General features: G+C 45.5%; 1 protein-coding gene across 1 annotated transcript; it reads left to right on the forward strand.

Annotated features, from left to right (window-relative positions):
- The first annotated feature begins 11 nt into the window (after window positions 1–11).
- On the forward strand, window positions 12–8086 carry ZNF597 (zinc finger protein 597). Its single transcript, XM_067706856.1, is given in 4 exon segments — window positions 12–436; window positions 1317–1404; window positions 1407–1442; window positions 3458–8086. Coding segments are annotated over 4 exon segments (1254 nt in total). The 5' UTR covers window positions 12–403; the 3' UTR covers window positions 4555–8086.
- Window positions 8087–12827: the final 4741 nt, after the last annotated feature.

Here is a 12827-nt window from a genome sequence, read left to right on the forward strand (position 1 = left end):
GCAGAGCTGCGTAGAAACATGGGGGCCGGCCGCATCCGGCGGCTTTCCCGGCAGGTCCAGCGTAGGGGAGCGTGGGAGCGTGGGAGCCTAACGGTGGCGGCGTCTCTCGGTCTCGAGTCTCGGCTGGGCGTCGCTTTCTGTTGCTGTAGCCTGGTTAGCGGGAGGCTTCCTGAGATCTTTAGTCTCGGAGCCATAAGTGGGGCCCGGCCGGCCCGGGAGTCGGCCTTTACGAGGCTGGGCCGGGGAGAGGAGTCATAGGCTCAGGTCTTAAAGGGTGTGGGGATGCGAGGGGGTGCGTGTAGGAGCTTGGCAGCCGAATTGGCCCCTCCAAGTACTATTTTCTCCCTTCCAAGATCTGTTGCGAAGTCCCTGTGGCGACTTGAAAACACTACCACTCCTCAACATGGCATCCACACTCTCTACATCCGGGGCCCAGGTGAGACCGGGTCCCTTCTCTCGGTCCAAGTTCCGGTCGCTCCTTTCTGGCCTCTGCCTGGCCTCTTTTGGAGGAGGGTGAGGCATGCCCGTGATGCGAGGGGTCCTGATCCCCAGAGAGCCCTTTCACCAAGCTGTCTTTGTTTCTACCAGGCATATAGGAAAAATGGCTTATGAGAGCCTTCCTTTTAGAACCACCAACTGGGAGCAGGGCCCATTGGAGAAGGCTATTACAGGGTACCTCAAAGTGTCTTTCTGGAATGCTGCTCAAACTTAAAGAATTCTAAGCTTCATTCCACACCTGTTGAATAAACAGAAACAAACAGAAACCCCAGGTGATTCTTAATCACACCAGAGCTCTATTGATTTATACGTTTGGTAAACTTAGGGAAGGAGGAATAGGCCTGAATGTGATGCAGTGAGCTTAGCCATGAGTGTGACCAAGAAGAAGGAGAGGGACCAGCAAAGGGAAGGATGTTGGGAGAACACTGGACCTCCTGTCCTGTCATGATTCTTCCCGGGCTGCTCAGTCTTCTCCTTTCCCTTAGAGCATCCCTACGTAATGGTTTCCTTAATGGTTCCCTGAGAGTTGTTCCCTCATCTTTTCTCTTCTAATAGGCTCTTCTAGAACTTCTCCCAGTTTACCGTTTTGGTCCTTATACCACTATCTCCAGTGGTGCATTTTTACTCTCTCCTTCCTAATCCCCACCTCCAGCCCTCAGAACCCATTCATACCCCCTCACCAGCACTCAGGGACCTTTTCCACCAAGCCCTTTTCTCCCTTGCCTCTGATGTTTCTAGCTCTTCTCAGCCTTCCCAGACTGAGTAAGGGGGTAGCTTTCCAGCTTCTTGTCCTGAGATGGGCTCTCGTGTTGTTTCAGGGGCCAGTGCTGTTTGAGGACCTGGCTGTATATTTTTCTCAAGAGGAATGTGTGAGTCAGCACCCTGTCCAGAGGTCCCGCAGCAGAGACACGCCATGGAGTGTTTGGAGGATATGGCATTGATGGGTAACAATAGTTGTTTTGAACTTTGGTCATTTCTAGGATTAGGATTGCATATCTCATCCGCATGTTGGTATGGGGGAGTGGGACCTATCCCTGAGTGATTTATGTGGACATGACAAGAACTTGCATGAGAGTGCAATTTTCAAAGGGTGAGTTGATTCTTAAAAGGCAAAAATTGGAAAGTCCCTGACGGTCCAGTGGTTAGGGCTCGGTGCTTTCACTGCCAGGAGCCCCGGACAGGGAACTAAGATCCCATGCAAGCCATGCAGCAGGGCAAAAAAAATTTAGGGATTTCCCTGGTGATGCAGTGGTTAAGAATCCACCTGCCAAAGCAGGGGACATGGGTTTGAGCCCTGGTCTGGGAATATCCCGCATGCCACGGAGCAACTAAGCCTGTGTGCCACAACTACTGAGCTTGTGCTCTAGAGCCCACGAGCCACAACTACTGAAGCCCGCATGCCTAGAGCCCGTGCTCCGCAACGAAGAGAAGCCACAAAAATGAGAAGCCCGCACCACAATGAAAAGCAGCCCCCGCTCTTGCAACTAGAGAAAGCCCGTGCGCAGCAGCAAAGACCCAACGCAGCCAAAAATAAATAAAAATAAATAAATTTATTTTTAAAAAAATTAAAAATTTTTTAAATTTGGAAATCGCTTTAATCTTAAGCGGATGGTATGCGTTTCTCATCTAAGAGGAACTATAATGTAGAAACATTAGTCATTTTATCCTAGTCAAGGATAAATCCTTGACTAGGGTTGACTGTTTGAACTTTCCCAGAACTCACATTTTATATTATCTACTTATGTCTTCATCGTGTTGTTTTCCTCTACCTTCTTGAACATGTGAAGCATATTTATAATAGCTCTTTAAACATTCTTTCTACTAGTTTTATCATCTGTGTCATTTCTGAGTCTGCTTTTGTTGATTGATTTTGCTCCTAGTTATGGGTCATATTTTTCTGCTTCTTTACATGCCTTGTAATTTTTGATTGGATGTTGGACATTGTGAGTTTTATGTTGTTGTATGCTGGCTGTTGCTGTATTTTCAAAACAATTTTTGGACTTTGGGGTAAGGTGCTAATTTATCAGTAAGTTACTTGGGATCAATATTATCCTTTCAAGGCTTGCTTTTTGCTTTGTTAGGGTGTGTTCAGAGCAGTCTTTAATCTAGGGCTGATGTGGCCTGCTGCTAAGGCAGTGTCTTTCTAAGCATACTGCCTGATGCTCTGTGTGGTAGGGAGTCTTTCCATTTTGGCTGGTGGGAGCATGAACTATTATGTGAATTCTGGAGATTGCTCTTTCTATTCCTTTCTGGTGGTTCTTTCCCTGACCTGGGGTAGTTTCCTTAGATGTATTTACAGATTAATATGCAGCCAGAGTCTTAAGGGGACCCCATCTAAATGCCCAGAGATCTCTGCCTGGGCATCTGCCTCTTCTCTGGTATTTTGCTGTCAAATTCTAGCAGCCTTGGCATTCCTGAACTCGGTCTCCTCGAATCAGCAAAACCACTGAAGACTGGATTTCCACACACTGCCCTGCAGCCCAGAAACCCTTTCCAGGCAGTGAGCTGGGGCAGTCATAGGGCTGTTGCTTTGGAAGGAAAGATCCCTTTTGGATTAATATATTGGCTTTATAAATTAAGACTATTTGGGGGCTTCCCTGGTGGCGCAGTGGTTGAGAGTCCGCCTGCCGATGCAGGGGATATGGGTTCGTTCCCCGGTTCGGGAAGATCCCACATGCCGCGGAGCGGCTGGGCCCGTGAGCCGTGGCCGCTGAGCCTGTGCATCCAGAGCCTGTGCTCCGCAACGGGAGAGGCCACAACAGTGAGAGGCCCGCGTACTGCCAAAAAAAAAAAAAAAGAAAAAAGAATATTTGGGAAAATATTAAAAACTAATGCTTTTGGGCAGGCCTGAGTTTTGTCAGCCATCCTACAGCTTCCTGGTCCTCTGTGTAACTAGTTTGTTTTCCCCAGTACTACTTGAGGGTGTTTATGTTTTGCTTTGTTTTGTTTTTATCAACAGGAGGAGAAGGCAAGATTGAGATTAATCAGAAGCTAAGGCTAGAATCTATGGGACTTGAAGAGCTTGCCCTAGAAAAATACTCCATTGCTGTGCCCCTTGTCTATTACCCAGAAAAATCCTCTGAGCATGGAGTTGGAAACCTTGAAAGGAGAATGTCAGGTAGAACTCCTGCTTGCAAGAAAAGTTTCATAAGCCTTTTAGTTACCATTGAAAACCACACCCCTTTGATAGAACTATCTCAGTGTTTAGGAACCAGAGCACTTTCTGAAATTCTTGAATTTCCTGGGGAAGAAGCCAAAAATTCATACAAGTGTCCTGAATGTGACCAAAGCTTCAGTGATAGCTCATACCCTGTTTTGCATCAGAAAACGCATTCAGGAGAGAAAAAGTATAAATGTGGTGACTGGGAGAAGATTTTCAATCACAGAGCCAACTTGAGAACACACCAGCGAATCCACACCGGCGAGAAACCGTTTAAGTGTGCCGAGTGCGGCGGCAGCTTCCGCCAGCACTCACATCTGTCTCGGCACATGAATATCCATGTAAAGGAGAAACCCTACACCTGTGGCATATGTGGAAGAGGTTTCATGTGGCTCCCAGGATTGGCACAGCATCAGAAAACCCACACTGCCAAAAAAGCCTGTGGTAAATATTTTGGTCAGAAAACAAATCTGGCTTTGCCTGAGAAAAGGCACGGGTCAGCCAGCCGGCACCCATGCAGTCTGAGCAGGAAATGCTTTGGGCAGCCCTCGCACTTGGCCCTCCCCGAGTGGGGCCACGAGGACAACCCTGAACACTGCAGCGACTGCGGGAAAAATTTGCTTTCATTCTCAAAATTCGAACCCTTAAAGCGTCCTGAGTGTTCACTGACCTTTCTTCGTATCTCTGAGCTTATCTCCCATCAAAGCATTCACAGAGGGGAAAAGCCCCATAAATGCAAACCCTGTGCAGAATGTTTTATTTTGGACTCAAAGCTTGCATGCCACCAGAAGAACCACACAGGAGAACCTTTTAAATGTACCATGTGTGGGAAAAGTTTCAGGTTGAAAACACATCTCATTGTCCATCAGCAAATCCATGCGCAAAACACCACGTAAATATAGCAAGTTTTCATTAATGCTTGTGCTTCTCAGTATTTATACTGAAAACTGGGGCACAATTACCCTTTATGTGCCAGGTACTGTGCTAAGCACTTTACACACATTCCATGTAATATATCATTTAATTTTCACCACAACCTTGATTTAGGCACCATGATTTCTGTTTTATAATCGAGGAAGTATAGTCAGTGTCACAGCTACTGAACAAAGCCAGAATTCTAACTCAGTAGCTCAGTTACTATCCAGATTCCATTTGTATGAGCCGGAGAAAGATACAGAACTTATAAAAAAAAAATTCAGTTTTCACTAAAATGAAGGTTATTGCTAGAGTTCTTTTAATTTTGTTTACATGATTTTTAAGTAAGTTTTAGAAGGCAAATTTATTTATTTGCTAGTTCTGCAGATCTAGGATCTAGGAAAGTAAGTACCTTTATATATATTTTATACTTTTTTTTTTTTTTTTTGCTGTAACAATCAGAATGTAATGTTTGTATGAGATTATTGTTTTACATATGAATTTCTGGAGGGGTTTGGAAGCTTTTTTCCTTCCATGTGAAGTGTTCCCAAATGGGTTGGACTAGTTAGTGTCGAGGTGGCTGTTAGTATCCGTGAAGTTAGTATCCATTCTCAGATCTGATGCCACTGGCCTTTGTGATTCAAGTGTTTGGAATCACACTTAGTGATTCCAAAGCACTCCCTTAGTGCTTCATCCCAAGCCTGACTTACGTATATGGTTACAAAGCAACTGAAAGACTGTTCAGGACTTGAGGTTCAAACTCCATCCCTATAATCAGATTGCAAACTCTACAGAGTGTAGTTTTAGTTTAGTTTAGGTTTTAGTTGAGTTTGGTTTAAGAAAAAAGTTTTTCTTCCTCATATCCAAAGAAAGATACATATAGAAAATTGTTAGAACTTAATCAAAATACTTGAAAATATATAGGTCTTTAGATACTGCTGTTACATGTAAATACTGGAGCAAAATATTGTTAAATGGAATGGTTATTAATGTTAAAGAACCAGGGGATCTTGTAAATGTTACATTCATGTGGAATTTCTCTTTAAAGCAAAATTGTATACCTATCAGCAAAGCAGCATTTAAAGGAGTTTTTGATTGGGATGTGAGAATGGTCTTATTCTATATAAATGGTATAAAAGTATGGCATTTACTAAAATGGAATTATCACTGGGAAACCTCAGGAGTAATAATATACCTCTTTAGGACTAATTGGAGGAAAGTAGTACCTGGAAGGTAGGGTCTTTCTACTGAACAGCAGATTGAGAACTGAATGTACAAAAAGGTGCTGGCTACTGCTGTAAGTTCTTAACAGTGATTAGAGGCAGGAAGATTCTGTTGGTGAGGAAAAGGGAAACCAATAGCCCTAACCCAGCTCACCCACTCCTTTCCCCCTTTTCCTTCTTCTTCTTTTGCTTCTTGTTTGCAGATCCACAGTTGAGACCCTGTGCTCTGTATGTCAAGGTCACACTTGGCTCATTGTTTCCGATGTCTCCACTCTTAGGATACAGGACACCAGTCTGCCGGGCCTTTGGGGTCTCAAATAAAAAAGCGAGGTCTCCTATAGGTTCTTCAGCAAGTCTCTCTGTCTGAGGTGTTTAGAATTGTGTAGAAAGATGGTCTCCAGTTAGGTTTCTTATCAGCCAGCTCTGGGATATAAAGACCTTTGCTAAATATCATAAAGTACTGCCTCCCTGCTTTCCTGCTTCTGCCTTCCGTGGGAGCAGCTGGCACAGTGTACCATTGGCACATAGTAGGGGCTCCCATATTTCAGTTAACTGAAGAGTTGCAGGGTCGGGGATGAAATTGGGAAAGAGGTCCCTAGTAGCAGAGTTGCTGCAGAAAGAAGTAGAGAAGACTATTTTAGAAGGCATGTGGACAGAGTGGCGCTGACCTGAAACATGGAAGCTGTCATCCTTTCCTTTGTTCCTAAGAAAGTACAGGGGAAGGTGAAAATTCATACCATAAATGACGTTCTGCACTCAGCATGGGAAGTTACCTTTCCAGATGAGGTTTTCTTCACAATTAACTTCAGTTTTTACATTTTTATTTTCTAGATTTTGGAAGATTATGCCAAACCTCCATAAGAGATTAGAAAAATATCTTTTACAAAGACATTAATATATACATGAGTATAATTAAAATGCCTTTTTGGTGTAATATTGTTAATGATTGTTATGCGGAGGAAAAAAAAATCCCTGAGTGTCAGCTACTGTGAAAGAGCCCAAGGAGTTGAAGGAAGCGGTCAGTATTCATCAGTGAGACCCATGCTGGTTTTATACAGATGGATTTTTCACCTTCTATTTACAGTGTTAACTGACAGATTCCACAGATGGTCATTAATTTAGAGACATCATTAGCCTACCATGTTACTTTCAGTGAATACTTGGATGAAAGTTAATATAGGGATGAAAAACTAAATGCAGGAGGTTATTGCTAGGAACAGTTGGTTCACAACATTTTGCAGCATGGATGTTGACACGGGCAGAGTGAAAACTTTGTACTGAAGAATTCAATTGTTGAACAAATTTCTTTGGTTTTGTTGTTGATGCAGTGATGAAAATGTGTATTAAAGTCCTTAATGTGATTGCTGGACTATCAGGTTCTCTAACATACATCATTGATGAAACAGCATTATTCCAATAGCATGCAGATGTTAACAGTTTACATTTTGTAATTAAAGAAACTGTGGAATTTAATTGTTATTCTTGAAGGAGTTGAACTCAAAATAGTTTTGTTTACAGCGTTGTTGCAGTAGGTAATAGTCTATTCACATCTCTGCATTTAACATAGAAAATGACTAACCCAGTAATTCAGGGAGTTAAAACTAAAAACAAGTGACATTTCACAGCAAATGCTGTTCTGAGTCTTTGACTCCTGTGATTCCATATAATTAAGTGGCATTGTTCTGATGACTGCAGCATGTCATACAATCTGATACTGCAGATTTTGCTCAAAGTAATCTGCCAATTTACTGCATATGTGTACTAAGCAGGTTATAGTTTATCTGAATAAAGAGTCTATTTGAAAGTTCATTAAACTTGTTAAGCCTATAGGATTTCCGTTGGAAAGTGTTTTTGCTTGGACATCTGTTTAAAAAGTAACTAAATAATCTTCATTAGAAGTGTTTATATTCATCTGTTTTAGTTTTGTAGATAGAGCTATTGATCTGATATCAGGATGACCATTATCCATCTTTTCACGGCCTGACTACAGGTGTTTTGTCTTATTTTTTGACAGCCTTCTTTGTATTAACAATCTAGGGAGTGTGGGGATATGATATAAATATACAGTTATATAAACCTGAGAATATGCTGCAATCTCTAGTTCCTTTGGATACCTTAGAAGTAATATGTTTGTTGGAGGCACTTGTGCTGTTTGTTTAATGTTTGGATTTTACAGTTTTTGGTGTATTCTCATCAGTCTTAGCTCTAGAGTTCAAGCTCTCACTGGGCAGTGATTACTGTCTGATGTGCAATTTGGCATCTAATAAATGCTTTTTTATGATGATGACAATGAAGTGAACTTTAAAATTTTTTTTTTACACTTTAGTAGTTTGAGTTGTGACATTGTGACATTGTGTGGCAGGATTGTGGCTTGGAAGGGGTTAATGAGTGACTTCAGCCGTTTAATAATGGAGGTAAAATCTTTTGCTCGCCGGAAGTCAGAAGAAAACTCCAGCACAGCTCCCGGGAGACGGCGTTAGACGTCATCTTCCCTTCCAATCTTTGCTCCACGACGGCTATACCTCCGGCCACGCAGGCCACCAAAGCCCTGCGTGGGCCGCCGTCTGGAGCGGGGGTTGGACCTGAGGACTCGTGGAGTAAGGCTCCCAGAAGGCTTTGCGAGGCCTGGGAGACCTTGCGGCGCTCGGCCACCGGCAGCGCAGGCCGGCGGAAACACCAACGAGACGAGACGCGCTAGAGCGGCCCACAAGGCTGGGAATCGAAAGTCCTACGCTTACTTCCGTCGCCCTATTCCGGCGGCAGAGCTGCGCGTTCCTGTAGCGGCGGTGTTGCTCGGCCAGGCTCCCAGCCCACCTCCGCCACCCAACGAGAGGCGGCCTCTGCAGAACCCGAGCGGAGCAGGTGAGAGCGTCTGCGGAGGGCTCCTCTGGTCTCTCCCTCCGCACCAGCGGGAAGGTTACGCGGGTGGGCCATCCCGAATCTCGCACTGGTGACGGGAAAAGGAGCCCGGAGCTACCTCCTGGGCCCTAACCCTACTTTGGCAACGCGAAGCTATGGGCTCGCCCTGTTTGTCTCTTAACTTGAAAGGGACGCTTTGAGCTTCTCACTTGTCCTGGGTAGAGTGTCTTCTACCAACTAAAGAGTGTCGCTGCCTGTCCAGTTCTGCAAGGCTTGAGTCGTTAGCCATTGCAGTCACTGACCTTCAACACAACCCGAAAGGAATTCAGGGCGAAGGTCAGGAATGAGGCACTCTGTGCTCTGGGAAAACTGGCAGAGCAGGCCTTCAGAGAGTGAGATATTTTAAGGAGAAAATTTTATGAACCCAGATTCTTGCATCGTCCCATACTTGGAAAAGCACTAAAAGCATTACTGAGATATCTGTTCCTTGTGAATAGCAGTAACCTTCTACCTAGGGGCGTGCTGCATACCTCTTCGTCAAAATCACATATATCCCCCTCCTAATTTCTTCAGAACAGTTTCTCAGAGCTATCTGAGAGGCTGTCTGTCTCCCTAGCTGTAGTCCTCAGTAAGACAATGAATAAACTTGACTGACAACTTTTAAGTTGTGTGTTGTTTTAAACGTCGACACTTCTCTCTGGAACCAGCGCCAGTCTCCTCACCTGATTTCTGTGTACTCCACAGCCAAATTCTAACATGCTTTTGGTCAGAGTGTATCTTGGGATCACCTGAATCCATACTCCCCACTCCCCCTTTCCCGCCCCAACTCCCAAGCGAGCTTAGCCACTTCCATGACTACAAGCACCTCACTTTATGTCTAGCCCCAATTTTTCTTCTCTCCTGCACTCTAGATGCCTGTATTCAAGTGCAAAAGAGAGATTTTTTTTTTTTGGTACGCGGGCCGCTCACTGTTGTGGTCTCTCCCGTTGCGGAGCACAGGCTCTGGACGCGCAGGCTCAGCGGCCATGGCTCACGGGCCCAGCTGCTCCGCGGCATGTGGGATCTTCCCGGACCGGGGCACGAAGCCGTGTTCCCTGCATCGGCAGGCGGACTCTCAACCACTGCACCACCAGGGAAGCCCCAAGAGATCTTCCTTTGGTGTCTCTGAGGCATGAAAACACATGCCCAATGGAATATTACTCAGCCATAAAAAAGAACGAAATAATGCCATTTGCAGCAACATGGATGGATCTAGAGATTATCATATTAAGTGAAGTAAGACAGAGAAAGACAAATATATGATATCACTCATATGTGGACTCTAATTTTAAAAAATGATACGATTGAACTTATTTACAAAACAGAAACAGATTCACAGGTATCAAAAACAAACGGTTACCAAAGGGGAAACGTGGGGAGAGGGTAGGGATAAATCAGGAGCTTGGGATTAACATACACACACTCCTACATATAAGATAGGTAACCGACAAGGACCTGTGTGTATAGCACAGGGAACTATTCAGTATTCTGTGATAACCTATATGAGAAAATAATCTAAAAAAGAATGAAAAATGTATATGTATAACTGAATCACTTCGCTGTAACCTGAAACTAACAAAATGTTGTAAATCAACTATACTCCAAAAAAATTCAAACAAACAAGCAAACAAACAAAAAACAAACACATGCCCAAAACCGAACTCATGCCTTTAGTCCTTTTTTTTAAAAAAAAATATTTATTTTTGGCTGTGTTGGGTCTTGCTGTGCGCGGGCTTTCTCTAGTTGAAGTGAGTAGGGGCTACCTTTTTTTTTTTTGCTGTACACGGGCCTCTCACTGTTGTGGCCTCTCCCGTTGTGGCGCACAGGATCTGGACGCGCAGACTCACGGCCACGGCTCATGGGCCCAGCCGCTCCGCGGCATGTGGGATCCTCCCGGACCGGGGCACGAACCCATATCCCCTGCATCGGCAGGCGGACTCTCAACCACTGCGCCACCAGGGAAGCCCCAGTAGGGGCTACTTTTTGTTGCAGTGCGCGGGCTTCTCATTGTGGTGGTTTCTTTTGTAGTGGAGCACGGGCTCTAGGCACGCGTACTTCATTAGTTGTGGCATGCGGGCTCAGTAGTTGTGGCTCGCAGGCTCTAGAGCACAGGCTCAGTAGTTGTGGCTCACAGGCTTAGTTGCTCTGCGGCATGTGGGATCTTCCCGGACCAGGACTCAAACCCACGTCCCCTGCATTGGCAGGCAGATTCTCAACCACTGCGCCACCAGGGAAGTCCCATGCCTTTAGTCCTTCATCTGTCTGCCTCCAGTATGTGGCGCCACATCCACACAATTGCTCATGCTACTAACACACACTCCCTCCTCTACTCCTCAAACTTTCAATCATCAAGTCCTGTGGATTCTACCTCAAAAATATCTCTCAAAGCTGACTTCTCTCTGTCTCCACCCTTACCCAACAGCACTGCCCCGGGTTGACAGCAAGGCAGGGACAGGGTTTTGACGTTGTGGGGATGACCATAGCCAGACGCTGCAGACTGGGACAAGCTTGGAGACAACAGACACTCAGGAGGCTGTTGCAATAAAGCGAGTGAGAGATGAGGGCCCTCACTAGGGGTCACGGGAATGAGGAAGATGGCGGGGCTTCAAGACAGATTGAGGAGGAAAAGGTGACTCTTTGGTGGGGTGAGAAAGCAGGGAGTCAAAGATGACTTGGAAGTTTCCAGTTTGGGTGACTTGATGGTTGGTAGCTTTGTGGAGAGATTGCTTGCCTCTCATGAGTTTACAGTTTTCCTAAACTTTCTAGGGAGACGTGTTCATCACAAGTGAGGGTGACAGTGCAGCTGTGTTCAGTGTGATCGAGAAGAGGTCTGTTATGCTGTGAGAGGGGTCGCACCTGGCCAGAAAGAAGAGCTGAGAGCTAAACACCGACTGGACTTCATTGGTTGGAGGCTTGTGGAAAGGGCACAGGGTCCTAACAGAGAACATAACAAGGGCCTCAGGTAATGCGTCAGCTGACCCCACACATAGTAAGCTTTTCCTACTCACCTGGTACTGTTTCCAGGGAAAAACAGAAATTGGAGAACCCAGATGCCCAACCACACCCCACAGAGAGACAGGGTGTGACATTCCCAGATTCAGTTCAGTCCCAGCTGGTATGAAGCTATCCCCTGAGCCATAAGATGCTTGCAAACTTGGGTGCCCTGGAACTCCCCATCCTCCAGAACTGGAGAGCCCCCTGATAAAAGATACCACCTGGAGGCGGGAATCGAACCTGCAAGCCCACCATCCTGGTCCTGAAACACTGCTGTCAGTGCATTAGGCCCCTCTGCCAGGAAGGGTGGCTGCGCCAGAGAGGCTCTTAGCCACCTCTGGAGAGTGTGCCATCAGTGGTTAAAGCAAGAGATGCCCACCAAGGAGCAGATCCTGGAGCTGCTGGAACTGGAGCTCTCCGGCCCATCCTGTCTGAGGGATCCACACTGGGTTCAGTGTCACACCCAGAGGGTGACAAGAGACAGCAATCTGATGGGGGATTTGCAGAGAGAGCCCAGGAACCAGGATGCTGGGTGAGAAGGGCCAGAGGAGACTCAGAGAGTGAACACAGGATGGGTGATAAGCTCCTCTCCTTGGGAAAGAGTAGACAGGGGGATACCCTGAGCATATGTTACACCCCTGCTTCCTCTTCCCCCAGGGATCCTGTTTCCAAGGCCTCCAACAAGAGTCCACACCATTGAGCTGAGGGTCACCTTTATTTTGGCCAAAGAAAAGACCCAAACTTTCAAGGTTTCATGGGCAGCTCGGAGTAGAATTGAAAAGAAAACTAGAGAGCATTTTGTCTAAAACCTCATTTTACTGATAAGGAAACTGAGGTGCAGGCATCTTAGAGCTCAGTAATTGGCTGCCTGCAGCACTGAAAATGGAACCTGGCTCTTCAGTGCCTTTTGCCCATCCCAGGCCTTTTCCCACCATCTCAGGCTGTCTCCTGGTCAGGTTCAAGTGCAGCGGCACGTGTGTGATCAGCTAACTCCTTGTGAAGAAGTAACTTCTGTCTCCCTCAAAAAGACATGGGTCTGGTTGTACAACTTTGTGACTATAATAAAAAAAACTGAACTTTGTACTTTAAAAGGATGAATTTTATGGTATATGAATTATATCTCAATTTAAAAAATTACC

Source organism: Pseudorca crassidens, chromosome 15 (assembly GCF_039906515.1).
Source record: "Pseudorca crassidens isolate mPseCra1 chromosome 15, mPseCra1.hap1, whole genome shotgun sequence".
Classification (NCBI taxonomy): Eukaryota; Metazoa; Chordata; class Mammalia; order Artiodactyla; family Delphinidae; genus Pseudorca; species Pseudorca crassidens.